This window comes from Ursus americanus, chromosome 25, assembly GCF_024610735.1.
Source record: "Ursus americanus isolate L20-20 chromosome 25, mUrsAme1.1.p, whole genome shotgun sequence".
NCBI classification, from domain to species: domain Eukaryota; kingdom Metazoa; phylum Chordata; class Mammalia; order Carnivora; family Ursidae; genus Ursus; species Ursus americanus.
This window is the reverse complement of record NC_142151.1, coordinates 25,413,177-25,429,843: the sequence shown is the minus strand read 5'-3', so window position 1 is coordinate 25,429,843 and position 16,667 is coordinate 25,413,177. Positions and strand designations below refer to the sequence as shown.

The following is a 16,667-nucleotide window of genomic DNA, read 5'->3' as shown; positions in this document are numbered from 1 at the left end:
TGTATGTATGTATGTATTTTATGTTAGTCACCATACAGTACATCCCTGGTTTTTGATGTAAAGTTCGATGATTCATTAGTTGTGTATAACACCCAGTGCACCATGCAATACTAACCAGGCTGGACCAGAGCTCTGTGGGGGGGGAACGCTGACTTCTATCTTGTCTAAAGTTTCTATAATGAGCACACGTGGACTCTGAAAAAAAAAAACTTAATGTACATGATCATACGATGAATATGATCATAACGAATATCCCAGATCTCAGGTTAGAAGGTTAACTCTTGTTTCCAATCTAGGATGTCTCTACATGGATGATTGACTGAAATTAATATTATTAAACTAATAATGAATGAAGTTTTACAAAAGCAAAGACAAGAGAAATTATCCCATCTTAGGTGAAATGGGACGTAGAGGTGAAATATGCTTACGGGTGGGACCATGGGAATTAAGTTTTGTTGCAGTCTGGCAAAGTGCATAGGAAAATGTGTTACAGCCTTGGGATACAATCAGGTAAGTAGCTTCCAAATGTGTGTGGAAAGAATGGCTTGAAGGAAAAAATGAGTGACATCAGAGAACACTAACCACAAATTGCCTTCATATCTCACTTGTCGGACTGTTGTAAGAATTTAATGAGACGCTATATAGGTAAGGCATTTAGAATTATGCCTGGTAAGCATTCTGTGAAGCTTGGTTATTGTTGATGTCATTGTCATTACAAGGTTAATATTAATACTACAAAGGGAAGCCCAGTGAAAGTGATGGTGTGATGGGAACAACAGGTATTGAAGCCTATTTCAGATGAATGGAGGTGAGCATGAAGGGAAATGGGAGTTCAGGAGTAATTTGCTATTTCAAAGCTCCATTACAAATACTAGATATCAAAGTTCTAACCTTTAGATGTAATTTGAATGGTTATAAAAAAAAATGATTTTTTCACAGGCATGCCAGTGCTGAGAGAAGAATACTCAGCAGTGGGGCAGATGTGTGATGAGTGAAATAGCAAACGAAAACATAGCAAATATTTGGCCATCCATTGTGGGAAGTTGCAAATACAGCAGGAAGTAAAAACAGCTTTCTTTTCACTGTGTTTAGTCTTATTTAGTGATGATAGCCCTCTTGGCACAGAAGAATGTAACTCTTGTAAGGAGAGAAGTCCAACATGAAATGATAAATTGTTATCATCTGCGCACAGAACGTTGAGAGTAAATTGTAGAGTCCCAGTTAATAGAAGCATGAAGTCTTAGATATGGAAGCAATTCTAGAGATCATCTAATATCAAATCCTCATTTGACAGATAAAGAGATGGAATCCCAAGGAGGCTAAAAAAAATGGTAGGAAGGTTAACTCTTTTGCTTCCAATCCAGGACTTTTCTACATAGATAATTGGGTTGGGAGCATATAGATAACAGGAAGAGAACAAATCTTCATACAGAACATATTTTTTATGAGTTCCATTCCATGATAACCCTTACTTGACCACGAGAGCCAGTGTGTATAGCCTCTGCTGCCACCTGTTGTACATGAACTATAATGGTAATGGGCAGTGCCACCCCTCTAGACATCTACTTTTTCCTCATTCAGGAGAAAGTAAAACACCTGATACATTTTTGATACTTGCCTAGTAACAATTACAATAGTAATATTGATAATAATAATAGCAGCTGATGTTGTTTACCATTTAGATTGGATAGGGCAGAATGCTAAGCACTTCCCATGCATAATTTCACTTACTCTTCCCGACAATCCTGTAAAGTAAGCACTTCATCTTTATGGATGAAGATCTGAGGCTTTAGAAGATTTGCTCAATAATTCGGGAGTGGAGTCCATAAATATGTATTTTTTAACAAGCTTCTGAGGTATTGCTGATGCAGCTGGTCGTTGAACAAGCACTTGAAACCACACATGTAGTAGAATTTGGAGTAAGGCTCCAAGAGAAGAGAGAAATAGGACTAACAAAACAAGACTGAAAAACAAGGTGCCTCATCATCAGGTGAAGATGGAGACTTTACTCTTCAAAAAGGACTGGATAAAAGTTAACAGTCATAACCAAGGTGGAGGCTCCGTTTTAGGAATCTGCGTTGCGTAGGTAGGGGGCGCTGGCGCTAAGAGAGAAGACAAGGCATGAGCGGCCATTTTGGCAATATGAAATCCCAAAGTCACGTTTGGGTGATCTAATTACAGTTCTGGATGAGTTATTTAATTATAACTCTAGGAATGCAGTTAAAATTTTGGCGAGGATTAGCTCAGTCTCTAACCTTCAGTTGTACACTATGAAGAGCTAGGAAGACTGAGAAAACAAAGTCAAAACTGAGAAGTATACTCGGACATCAGAACTGTCTGGAGAAGGAAAAATCCTGTGCTGGATGTGAAGTTCTCTCATGCCGGATTTTGTCAAACAAAGTTTGGATGACTACTTGCCAGGAGCACTTTGAGCTGATTTAAACGTGGATTAGTTGAGCATTAACATTCCTTCCAAAAAGTACTAAAAAATGATGGAGACATGTCAAAGAACACAAGATCCAACTTGAAAGGCCTCCCAGTGACCACATCTGCAGAAATTTTGAGAAAAAAAAAAGTGTTGACAATAATACAAAATAACCCATAGAATAAAATAAGAATCCAGGAGTCCGTATGGATTGTGAGAAGAGAAACCTCCTCCTTACAATAGTATTCTAATTAATAAACGTAGAAGGAATGATGGAAATAGAATAGCACCATTTGGCAAACAGCACTGTAATAAGAATCATCAGTGGATGCTAAAATTACTAGGTAAATGGTAGTTGAAAGAGAATAATGAGAAACAGGATATTGACATAGTCTCAAAGTATTTCACCCAACATACTTACTAATTACGAGAAGAAAAACAGTAATGTGGAGAAATCATTCTAAGTCATCAACGTTAATGTCACCAGTAATAAGACACGGCAACATTGAGTGCCTCTTGATACGATGCACTGACAAGGGCATGGCATCTTGTGCCAAAAATACATAAACTGAGGAAACTTTAGACGAACCCAAAATGAGAGACAATCTTCAAAATAATTGGTAATTGTGAAGCTTACGAAAGATTAAGATAGAGGAATGGTTCAAATTAAAAGAGGCTAAAGAGACATCACAGCTGATACACTATGTGACCTCAGTCCAGAAAAAGGGTAGTAATTGGGCAGTTGATGAACTCTGAATAAGGCCTATTGATTAGATAAAAGTGATATATTATAATAAAACACATAGGAATAAACATAACCAAGGAGGTGAAAGACCTGCATTCTGAAAGACATAAAACACCAATGAAAGAAATTGAAGATGACACCAACAAGTAGACAGATACTCCATGCTCACGGACTGAAAGAACCAATATTGCTAAAATGACCATACTATCCGAAGCAATCTACAGATTTAAAGCAATCCCTGTCAAAATACCAACATTGTATTTCACACAACTAGAACAAATAATCCTAAAATCTGTATGGGACCACAAAAGACCCCAAAGAGCCAAAGGCATCACAATCCCAGATTTCAAGTTATACTACAAAGCTGTATAATCAAAACAGTATGGTACTGGCACACACAAGAAAGACACATAGATCGATGGAACAGAATAGAGAGCCCAGAAATAAACCCACGCTTACATGGTCAATTAATCTTTGACAAAGGAGGCAAGAATATGCAGTGGAAAAAAGACAATCTCTTTGACAAATGGTGCCGGGAAAACTGGACAGCTGCATGCAAAAGAATGAAACTGGACCACTTTCTTACACTATACACAAAAATAAACTCAAAATGGATTGAAGATCTAAATGTGAGATCTGAAACCATAGCACTCCTAGAAGAAAACATAGGCAGTAATTCCTTTGACATCGGCCATAGAAACATTTTTCCAGATATGTCTCCTCAGGCAAGGAAAACAAAAGCAAAATTAAACTATTGAGACTACTCCAAAATAAAAAGCTTTTTCATAGCAAAAGGAAACCAACAAAACAAAAAGGCAACCTACTGAGTGGGAAGAGATATTTGCTAATGATATGTCCAATAAGGGGTTAATGTCCAAAATATATAAAAAACTCAAAAATATATTGATTTATATATCAAAATATAAAAATAACACCAAAAAATGTTAAAATCCAGTTAAATGGGCAGAGGATGTGAATATACATTTTTCCAAAGAAGACATCCAGATGGCCAACAGACATATGAAAAGATGCTCAACATCACTAATCCTTATCAGGGAAATGCAAATTAAAACCACAATGAGATATCACTTTACACCTGTCAGAATGACTAAATCAAAACAACAAGAAATAGCAAGTGTTGGTGAGGATGTGGAGAAAAAGGAGCCCTTGTGCACTGTTGGTGGGAATGCAAATTGGTGCAGCCACTGTGAGAAATAGTATGGAAATTCCTCAAAAAATTAAAAATAGAACTATCAGAAGATCCAGTAATTCAACTACTGAGTATGTATCCTGAGAAAACGAACACACTAGTTTGAGGAAAAGATAAGTGCACTCCTATGTTTATTGCAGCATTATTTGTAAGAGCCAAGGTATGGAGGCAACCCAAGTGTCCATCCACAGATGAATGGATAAGTGAAATAAGTCAGAGAAAGACAAACATAGTAGGATTTCACTCATATATAGAATTTAAGAAACAAAATAAGGGAACACGCAAAGAAAAAAGAGACAAAAAGCCAGACTCTTTTTTTTTTTAAAGATTTATTTATTTTGGAGAGAGCAAGTAGGGGCTGGGGGAGGGGCAGAGGGAAAGAGAGAGAGAATCGCAAGCAGACTATGTGCTGAGCACGGAGCCCAACATGGGGCTTGGTCTCACAACCCTGAAATCATGACCTGAGCGGAAATCAGGCGTCAGGAGTCAGACGCTTAACCAACTGAGCCACCCAGGCGCCCCCCAAAAGACTCTTAAATAACAAACTGATGGTTGCCAGAAGGGAGGTGGGGTTGGGGGATGAGTGAAATAGATCAAGGGGATTGAGATAAGTACACTTAACTTGATGACACTGAGCAATGTACAAATTGTTGAATCATTATATTGTTCACCTGAAACTAATATAACACTGCATGTTAATTATACTTCAATTTTAAAAAAGAAAAGATAAAAATGGTATATCATATTACTTTCTTGATATTGATCATTGTAATGTGGTTTATGTAAGGTGAAATCCAGGTGAGGGGTATATAGTAATTTTGCATTATATCTGTAACTCTTACATAAATCTGAAAGTGTTTTGAAATGAAAAGTTAAAAAAGAAAAAAATAAGTAAATATGAGGATTCTGTCCAACCTTAAAGTCCCTGGATTCTGGGTACAGATGTTAATCATGAAATCACCTGGTAAATCCTGGGCCAAAAAAAAAAAAAAAAAAAAAAGTCCTTTGGTCAAAATGAGCCACCTTCCCCAACCCCAGACCCTACTATAGGCTGGTCCAGAGTCACTGTGTCCTCTCTGAGGACAGGGGGTTGGCAGAGGCAATGGGCTGTGTAACCTTTCTCCAGGCATGTTTTCCAGCCTGATCACACATAAGCTGGGAATTACTTAGATCTAGTTCACTTTTGGGTTATAATATTAACTGAGAGAGTATTGTCTCCCTTCAACCGGAGTAGTGGTGTATAGTAATTAAAAGGAGATACTTAAGGGGAAGGTGATTCTCAGGGGATCAACTTATAGTGCACTCCCCCCTGGACTCCTGCTCTAGATAATTGCCTTTCATTGCCAGGCTTTGAAGAGCTCAGTTCGCTTTTTCTTTCTTTCCTTCTTTCTTTCTTTCTTTCTTTCTTTCTTTCTTTCTTTCTTTCTTTCTTTCTTTCTTTCTTTCTTTCTTCCTTCCTTCCTTCCTTCCTTCCTTCCTTCCTTCCTTCCTTCCTTTCTTTTTCTTTCTTTCTTTCTTTCTTTCTTTCTTTCTTTCTTTCTTTCTTTCTTTCTGTGGGGGGGAAACACTAAGCAGTTGTTTTTATTTATTCAACTATAAAGACTACAGCAATTTTTTGATTTGTAACACCTTAGGTTGATGCTAATTATATTGCTATAAATGTGGTTGAGGATCAGAATAGGATTCAGGAACAAGGGAAAATACGGGGCACTTGGGTGGCTCAGTCGGTTGAGCATCTGCCTTCAGCTCAGGTCATGATCCTGGAGTCATGGGATTGAGCCCCGTATCGGGCTCCCTGCTCAGCAGGGAGTCTGCTTCTCCCTCTGCTCCTCATCCCACTCGTGCTCTCTCTCACTCTCTCTGTCTCTCTCTCAAATAAAGTCTTTAAAAACAAAAAAAGGAACAAGTGAAAATAATAACAACAAACATCTTCAAACACTGAAACAAAGAAATATTTTTTTCCTTTAATTAAATGTGACTTTCCCATAGACTTCCCTAGACTGGTTTGCCGTCTAAGGTGATCGGAAACAAGGCTTTGGGCATTCTCAAGAGATTGCAGGGTAAGCTACAGTGACAAGCAGGAGACTGAAACTCTGATCTGAGTCAAGCTTAGGCATGTTCTGGGAGCAGAGGCAGATTCTCAAACATTTCCTAGTGTTCCTTCCTTTTCACCAAATTTCCCCTTCCCTGGCTAATTCAGTGCAGTAAGAATCCCCTCACTGCCTTTCCTGGTTACACTGTCATGTAGAGGGAACCTGACAGGAACGTGTAGCTTCTGCTTAGAGTGGAAAGGCGGCTGGACTAGCTCCTATCCACCAGAGCCTGGACGGTAGGGAGGTGCCAAGGAAGGACCCTTTGGGCAACTGAAAGTCCCGGTGCACCCGGAAGGAACTGCTGACCCTTGGGAAATGGAGGACCTCTCAGCCTGAGGCTGTGAACTCTTGAGGGCAGTTCCAGTTGGCCTCTCCTTTATCCCACACAATTCAACATGGTAACTGGGCTTTAGGGAATTCAAAGTTAGATATAGTAACGAAAAGAAGTTTAAACATATCACTTTTTAGGCCATTCTAAATATTTTTGGCTTCTTCTCTCTTCATTTCCTCTTTATTATTTGTGGAGGGGAAGCCATTTTTTCCCTTGATCTTTCCCAATGATATGGATTGATTCTGCGTGGTCATTTCCACCAGGAATCACAGGCCACTGAGGCCAGGTTTCCCAAAGGGGTGAGCTCAATTTGCATTTATTCGGGAATGCAGGGCTTATTTGTATGGCTATAGGTTTTGGTTTGGTTGACTGGTTTATTTATTTAACATATGCTTCTCTAAAAAGGAAACTTGTACCCAGAGTGGAGGAATGAGGTGTTGCTGGTTTGGGCTGAGGCAGCAGCTGTTGATGCTAGAGAACATCCTAGATGTCTGTTCAGAAGTTGAACATTGGCCATGCCAACTGTCCCTGCCCAGTTTGGCAAAGGCAGACTAGTTAGTGGAGAAAACTGCTGTCATGTGAATTTCTTATATCCAGATAGCATATGACTTTTCTTTTTTAATCAGGTTCAAATTTAGAGTGCAATTCTTTTTTTCACTCAAATGCTTTGTGTTAAAGAAAGTTAAGTTCTTCATAGTGATTTTAATTCATTCAACTTAATAACAACCATTGATGAAGTATGACTATGTGCCAGGCACTATAGGTACCAGACCCTAGAGACACAGAAGTTGGTAAAGCTGTCCTTGTCTTCAAGGAGCTCATGATCTAGTTAAGGGACGAAGAGACGAATAAGGCACAATAGTAAAGACCACCCATGGATTTATGGATGGATGTCTACTTTAGCTGGATTGAGGTGGGGGAAACAGGGAAGTCTTATGGGGTTACATGGGAGGCAGAGAAATGGAGAGGGACTGGAGGTGAGAAGCAGCATGTCCTGTACAGTGAACTATACAGGAGTCATGTGAGGTGGATAGGAAAGTTCCATTACGTGGTGACTTGAATTGAGGTCTCCAAATTTGCTGTTTGAATTTTCTTCTATAAAGGACAAACCATACTTTCTAAGAGCTGAAAATATATAGAGTGAATTCTAAAAAATTTTTCCATTATTAAAGTAACAATGCTTATTATAGAAAATTGATACAAATATCAAGTATTAAGAGGAGTCCCCCTCCCACCCTTAGTGGGTAAAAACTGGCTTTAACAATCTGTAATGTCTTCTCTAGAGTTTGTCAGAGTTTCAGTTTATTATTTTTTGCATTTAATCTTCAGCAAAAAAACAATGTAACCATTCTTACAGAATATGATAACAAATTATCGACAGCTGACAATTGGCAATATTGTCAATAGTCATTTTAAATGACTCTTAGTTTCATTGATTTCACAAATACATATTTAGTATTAAACCATGTGCAAGGTACAACATTAGATGGTCTTTGAGTTCTTTCTACAAAGGGATCAAATGCCCAGTTTTAAGTGCGTGGTTATAATTTCTTGTTTAATCAAGGGGAAATCTTGGCAAGCCAGATACTGGCTAGGAAAGAATAGTCAAGATGTGGTTAGTTTATCAGGCATTAATAACAATGAGCGGTGTAACTATCAGTGTCAATACTAGGACTTTTAAAATAAGAATGTCACGCCAAGACATTGCTTATGAATTATACTGAAGAGTCCAATGACTCGCTAAAAGTCGTTAAGTTTGCGTAGATGTTGGAAGTTTTAGTAAACTTAAGAGTGAAGATCCACAACTTGATGAATTTATAGCTGGAGACTTAGTTACTTACTCAAAATGAGCTGAGAGAAAGTGGAAGGTCTTATTCTTTCCATGGCTCTTTGAGATCTGTGAAGTCAGGCTAGTTGGTGGTCAGGCTGTGTTTTGGTAGACACAAAGTGCTTATAAACCAACATTATAATAAACCTGAGTTGGATATCCATTTTGTTAGCATTGCCAGAGGATGGGAATTAAGGTAATTTCCAGAGATATATATACCCCTCTTCTTTTCCCATCCCCAAAGTCATCTTATCAGATCATAAATTTGGTGAGGGGGTGGGCTGCCTGGGAGGCTTAGTTGGTTAAGCATCTGACTTCAGCACAGGTCATGATCCCAGGGTCCTGGAATCAAGCCCCCACATCAGTTCCCCACTCAGCGGGGAGTCTGCTTGTCCTTCTTCCTCTGCCGTTCCCCCTCCCCACCACCACAGGCTCTCACACTCTCTCTTGCAAATGAATAAATGAATGAATGAATAAATAAATAAATAAATAAATAAATAAATAAATAAATAAATAAATAAATTTGGTGAAGAGGTTAGATCAGATCTCTCTTCCCAGCCATCTTTTATCACTCTTTGCTTGAGACAACGTGATAAGGACAAACATTGTAAAAATAAACACGTCTAAGCTAATGCTGCTTGCTACCTGACTTGTTTTGTTTTGTGTTTTAATGTCTGACAGACTCTTCCTACCTACTTTTGGTCTGTTAACGCTCACTATGAACTAAAGGCTTACACCGAATTCAGTGAAGGCATTCAGATAATCCCAGGGTTTCAGTGATAATACCGAAACTCTACTTGTGGTATTTTGCATGCAGAAAGTGAATTTTATAAATAATAAAAACTGACCAAAAGAAATAACTAGTGGAAAAATCTCCATTTTGTTGTTTCCCCTATGACTTCATTAGCCAATAGGCATGTGTTTGCGGTCCTCTGGCTGATCTAATCAGCCCAAGAACGCGGCCCCTTACTTTCCTCCGGCAGATACAGCACCCCATGACCTTCAGTGGGGGATCCCTTGAATCCACATAGTCCGTGAAAACATCAACGAATTATACTGTTTGTTTTTAAAGGAGATCTATTTTTAAACTGCTTTTGGGTAATTCCTAAAGAAATTTTGATGCAGTGGGGTTTATTTTTTAAGTATTTGGAACTTTTGTTTTCTGATGGTTTGTTTTATTTTCTGATGATTTAAAAGCTCAACATTTTTTTAGAGCTTGAGTTGGCTTTCCAGTACATACACTCATACATATACATACATCACATACATTTATACACATGTCTATTATAATAGGTAAAGCTTGTGTCTATTTTATGAAAGACTGGATATTTTACATTCTGAATTCTTTAGAGGAATCTTCAGTATAGAAACTTTACAACAATAGACCAAGACAAGGTATGAGTTCAGCAACAAAATCCTTGGTTTCATATGATTTAACTGTACATTTAACACTCATTAACCATAAATTTTGAATTAAAGTTCCCAAGTAAGATACATCTAGCAGAAATACTTAACATATAGCTCTCATAGGAGAGAAAGGTGAACAATGCTCAGAGTTAATGGAAGCTACCTTAGCTCGTGAGTATTTAAACATACTGAAAATAATCACAAACTTTCTGGACATGTAATAATGAGTAATGTGTTCAGAGGCATTTCCTCTAAATAGACAGTGTGTAGAGTGGGTTGTTATGAAATTCAGTGTCTTATGGCTTGACTTGCTATATGTTATATAAAGTAACAGTGGCAAAGATTTTAACATTTTCTACTTTTGTTCTTAGTAAAAATAAACTTCTTCCACATTTTACAGGTACACTTTCTCCGTTGTTCTCAGTTCTTCTTTGGATAGCAGTTGCAGTCTGCACATCTATGCTGTTTTTCTTCTCCAAGCCTGTGGGAATTCGGCCATTTCTTGTGTCAATAATGCTCAGATCAATATATACAATAGGTCTTGGGCCTACGTTGATACTTCTTGGTGCAGCTAATGTAAGTATTTTATTTAGCTTTGTCCTTTTGTAAATTAATTGAAAAAGTGTACTGAATCTAAAAGTGTAGCTATATATGTTAATTCACATATACATAGTAAATTCTTGTTTATTGTGAATTCAAATTAGTGAGAGTTTAATTTGTACACTTGTAATTTTGAGAGAGAGAAAAAAAATGACAAGTAAAAATTTGATATATTTAAGAAGGTGGCATTTGAGGCATGACCTAGTTCTGCAGTCAATTTAATCCAATCCAGTTTTAATGCCCTCTGTATCCCATACCCAGAGATTTTGACAAAAATGACTCTAAGCCACTGTTAACATCCTAAAGTGACTTCTAAATCACCCAAGAAAGATTAAATTATAGTCGGTAGAATTTTAGAAGTGATTATCTTTTATAAAATGACCAAGGGAAAAGGATTGCTATATGAGAAAATATGAAATTTGGCTCTTTTTATGTGAGCAGAACCCATAAACTTGTGAAAGGCATAGATGAGATTAATATTTTTTTCACTAAATTTTTAAAATATTAGAACAAGGGAGCATATTTCAAAACCTCAGTTAGGTAAGTTGAGAATGAGTAAGCCAGAACACTACTCCAAATAGCAATAATTGTACCCAAGAGAGAAAATTTTAAAGGGGCTAGACAGCTTTCTACATGGCATATTCATAAAGGGATATTAAAAGAAGGGTAAATCATCAGGTTAATGAAAGAAAAAATGTCCCGGCGAGCAAATAAATATTGCTAATATGTCTGCTGAATCCCTAAAGCACTGTCTATATCTTGTATGAGATTTCTAGCATAGTGTCCTATATTCTGGTATCTGCAGATATGCCCTACCTTCCCTACTGCATTATACAGTTCTAAAGGATAATGATTGATCATTCAATGTCTTGGAATGTCTTTGGTATCCAACAAATGTTTCTTAAGTAAATTAGCTAATGAGTGAGTGAATGAATGAGTGAAAAATTATCTTTGTATTCTTACACATTTACAGTGCCTTGTACATGAAATACATGGCAAGTGTTTATTGAAAATGAGTAAATGAAGTAGCCAGCCTAACTTTTGAGAATTATAAAGCAGAGCTAGAATGACCAAGTCTGTGTTTCTGACCACAATTATATTATACTTATTTGAAAATTTGATATGATATAAATGACAGCTCCTAGTTAACTAGAATATTCAAGCAACCAAATTACCAGATATTCTTCAGTCGCTGTTAATAAAGGGAAGTGTACCATACATGCAAAGAGATCTATCAGTAAAGAATTCTGTCAAGTACCAAATATGGGATTCTTAAGTTTCTTGAGGGCAGAAGTTGTCATGTTCATAGATATAATCCTGCCCTCTTCACTCCCTCACTCCCAACTCCATTTTTCTCCCACTTAATCCCTAGCACTTAAACATTCATAAATGCTTTACATGAACTGAACTTGTACTTTGAATGTTTTGGAAACCAAGCTAATTGAGAAATCTTCGTGTATTTATCTAAATTTTTTCTAACCCTATTAGAACACTTGAGTTAGGTAAGTCCAGCTTATTATTAAAAAATCTTTGAATTTTGAGTTAGATTATTTGAGGAAACAAATAATATTCATAAACTGGCAGCTGGTCCTCAATAAGACTTTAATTCAAGAGAGAAAACCCAAGTTTGATAAGTTGAAATAATAGCTAGATAGAGTGGGGCCAGAAATAACAAGCGTTTATTTGGCCTCTGTTATCTGGTAGACATTGAAAATACCAAGAAGTAGAGGTTGGGGTTCTTGCCATACAGAAGCTTCAAGATACATAAAGAGATAAAAAAAATATATTTTAATGTCTACTGGGGAAACCAAAAACATTTGGAGTTATTTCTCAGGATAAAAAATAATCTCTGCCTAGTTTGGTGAGAATAGTTCCACCGTAGGAAATGACATATACTTGAGAAGAAATATACGTGGAAATATATCTTTCTTACTAACTGTATGAATTGGTGGGTACTCTCATATCTCTCACAGCATAAAAAATCCATTTGTACAGCCCCCCCAAAATGATATGTTACAATTTGCCAGTTCAGGGCATTTTCACAAATAATCAACTTTAATTTGAAATAAACACATTGGATAGAATAATTGTGATTTTGATAATATAGGTGTTGCTAATTTTTGTCTATAGTTTTGATATTGTACAGACTAGTAAAACATCTTAGCAAATAATTATCTACCTTAACTTCTGTCATAACAAGCTTATTACAAAACTGTCTGTGGCTTACTATTTCCCAGGGGGCAGGAAAAAAATTAAATGAAAACATAAACCAGTCATTTTTGTAACTTAGGATTTAATATATTTATTAATTTACACTTAAAAGTTTGCATTGTATGACAGGTAAAACCATAGGTGCTAAAATTACAGGTATCAGAAACAGGCAAAACAAAAGAAAATATCTACCTGACAGTTAAGCCTTAGTGAGAAGCAGAATTCTAGACCATAGGCAAATCGAGCCTCTTGAGTTTGATTTTTCTCATCTGTGAAATGAGGATGTTAAAGCCCAGTCTGCACTCACCAGTTGTTGAGAAGAGTAGTGCGAAGGTTTAGAGCAGAGTGAGAACGGTGATGATATAATAGCAACAAAGGCTACCACTTGTCAAGCTCCTAATATGTGCAGTACTATTTAATTGTGGAACATTGGTATCACAATCATAAAAGTATTTGTATTTTGGTTCACAGAGAGTTATTTGTTTCTGGACTCAGTGTCTTTCATAATGTCAGACAAATGTAGAAAGTCGCTTTTCTGGAAGAGGAATCAAGTGGAAGGAAAAACCTCAATATGTATTCTGAGCATTTAGTATTATCAGTATCTGTTTATTATGATGCCTCATTTTTACTCATTTCTAATAATCAAAGTTTTGCTTAGATCACAACTAATTTCTCCATCTTGTCATAAGGATTATCTCAGTATTTAAGATGTTTCAAAAAATTCAGATGCTTTTCTCTGTTATAAAGCGTATCTTATAACCAAGTACAGTCTTCTTCTCACTGTCTGCATTGCAATGGAAATTAACATATTATTTTGGCAAATATAAACACCCATTTTATAAATTTTAGATCACCTAATATTTCTATACCACTCATAATGATAGTATTCCCAGTTGTGGACATTATATAATCTGTTTAACCATTCCATTAATTTTTATTGTTTAGATTTTTAGATATTTTTCTTAATAAATATTGCAGTAAATACCTGTGGAAGATATTCTAATATCTTCTAAATACTTCTTATGCACAATGTTTTTTTCTTGTGTAGTAGTGCCTGGAAATGTGTAACTTATTTCATGGCATTTGTAAATTTGTAATGTGGAAATGTTTCCTTATGCTGAAACTTGGTCTCGCCATTTTGCAGAGAGGAGAAGCAAGTGGAGTTTAGCAGATCGCCGTCTATTAGCAATAAGCCACACTGTTCACATTTAATAGTGTCATGCCCTTAGTTACTTACCTGCAGATAGTTTCCTGGGAGGGCTCATGTTACTTCTAATCTATAAGGTTGAGCCCCACCATATGTTCACTTGACATACATAAATTCAATTATATATTCTGAGACAAAACATTCATTTTCTTTCTCTCTCTCTCTCTCTCTCTCTCTCTCACACACACACCCTATTTTTCATATAATATGGTCACTGAATGCTCCTAACTAATTCTGATACCCAGTTGTAGTAGCAGGAAACTGCTTTGGTGCTGGGGGAAAACTAGAAATGCTGAATTTATTAAACAACAGTATAGTTTACACCACCCTTGCTTATTATACTGGTTTTTTTGGCAGTTTAAAAGATTTCCAGGGTGACGTTGACCTGAAAATTTTGCCTTGTGCTTTGACCATAGAACCTTATCCTGCCTAAGATGTAACACTGTTGAAATGCAGATTTTTGAATCAAATCACATAGATTTTAGCAAGGTTGGTGTTGATGGCAATATGGTAATATAGTTAACATGTAGTTCAATAAATTCAATTTTCCTTTTTGAGAAATACTAGACAGTATTTATTTATTTATTTATTTATTTATTTATTTATTTATTTATTTATTTCTTGACTACAGCTTGTTCCTGGAAAATAGGTCATGTTTTCCCATAGGCACAATGTAAGATGCGGATAGAATTCCTGATCAGGGACATACAACCAAATAAGACAATAGAGGATAATAAAAAGGCAGCTATAAATTTCTGTGATCCCATAAAATAGTAAAATTTGAAGGACATCCTATAGAATTCTAGAACTTTGAGTCACCTTAAGGATTATTCATTTCCAGGCATTTCACGTTAGAAACGAGTATACCAAATCCTATATAGACAAGGAGGATTTACCAAAGCAATTGGTGGCAGAGCTAAGACTGGAACCCAGATGGCCCAACTTCTAGTCCAGTGTCCTTCCATTATACTGCACTGTTAAAAGTCCTGCAAAGACATATCAATGAATTATGAAGTATATATGAAAACAGTACTGTATTGTACAATTAATTTATCCAGTTAAAATTAATGAATTTTATTCACTCTACATTAATTAGCAAATGAACATTAATTTTGCTTTTATTTTTAGAAGACCGTTAGTGGGGAGGTGGGCAGGGGGATGGGCTAAATGGGTGATGGACATTAAGAAGGGTACTTGTGATAAGTACCGGTATTATATGTAAGTGATCAATCACTAAATTCCACTCTTGAAACTAATATTGCACTATATGTTAGCTAGCTAAAATTTAAATAAAAACTTGAAATATTAAAAAAATTAAATAAATTAATAAACAAACAAATAAATAAATAACTGCACAAAAAGCTTACATTGATGCTGTTTCCCTACCCCACTCCCCGCTTTTTCCCCTTCCATCACACAGTTCACCCCATCCTCAACAAAACATACATGAAATGCAGTTTTGAAGAATAGATGGAAAAAGATAAAAATATTGTGGGACAGTTATGGTCATTTATATTGGTATTTGTATGCTGATTCAAGAGGCTTTTCAACACCAAATCAGAAGGGCCTGGTCTTTTAGTCACCTTGCCCAGTTCCCACGTCCTCCATTTATCATTACCTGCTTGGACCCTTGCCATAGAAACAAAGATTGCCTACATAATGACATTGACAAATGAACCACAACATCAAGTAAGTCATGGCATGAAAAGGGAGAATAGACAACATCAAGTAAGTCATGGCATAAAAAGGGAGAATAAGTTTTTGTAACTTCTTCATACCCATAAATATCCCCAGCTTTCATGGAAATGCTCTATAAAAACAATTTATACATTTCAAGGTCACGCTGCAGGAAAACACAGAGTTCAACTTCTTTCCTCCCCAAATCTTATATTCTTGCATTTATTTCTTCTTGGTATGAACACTTCAAAACAAAAGGACAATTTCCTTGTTTCTGATCTCTACAGGAATAGATGGATGGCACTGCCAATATCAGCTCCATTCTAGTTTGAGACTTAGTCAAGAGAACAGGGAGATATCCATCAACACCAAGCTCTAGATTAAGGTTCAAAGAAAATAAAAATCAACCTATACACAGAGAAGGCAAACCGTTATTTTTCATGCAAAAATGGCAGAGACTCTTTTAGGGAGAAATGCGTCCTTCCTTTTGCATTATTTGAAAACTGAAATGTATTGCTTTTTTTGAGAACTTGAACTCAGTGTATTACTTTTCCTGATTGTGTAGGATGTATAAATAGTTTTCTTGAATATTTTTTTTATGATTCAGTTTAGGGAAATAGAGATCAGGAAATAACATATAAACAGTTTGTCTTGAGCATATCATCCATCCTTCCAAAAAGTCATAGTTGCAAGTTTTAACTTAGTTTTTAATAGAACTTCTTATTTCTATTTTGTACTGATGAATATAGTGCATGAATAGGGGCACCTGGGTGGCTCGGTCATTAAGTGTCTGCCTTCGGCTCAGGTCATGATCCCAGGACCCTGGGATCGAGCCCTGCATCAGGCTCCCTGCTTGCCGGGAAGCCTGCTTCTCCCTCTCCCACTCCCCCTGCTTGCGTTCCCTCTCTCGCTGGCTCTCTCTCTCTCTGTTAA

The 16,667-nt window shown here is 36.5% G+C and overlaps 1 protein-coding gene across 2 annotated transcripts in view; it reads left to right on the top strand.

Moving 5' to 3' along the window:
- Positions 1-16,667, top strand: part of ITPR2 (inositol 1,4,5-trisphosphate receptor type 2) — a 477,037-nt gene that overhangs the window by 370,176 nt on the left and 90,194 nt on the right. For both annotated transcript variants that reach the window (XM_045811874.2, XM_087855710.1), the window contains one exon: positions 10,440-10,615. In XM_045811874.2, the coding sequence (XP_045667830.1) occupies positions 10,440-10,615 (176 nt within the window). The remainder of the gene's footprint in view (positions 1-10,439; positions 10,616-16,667) is intronic.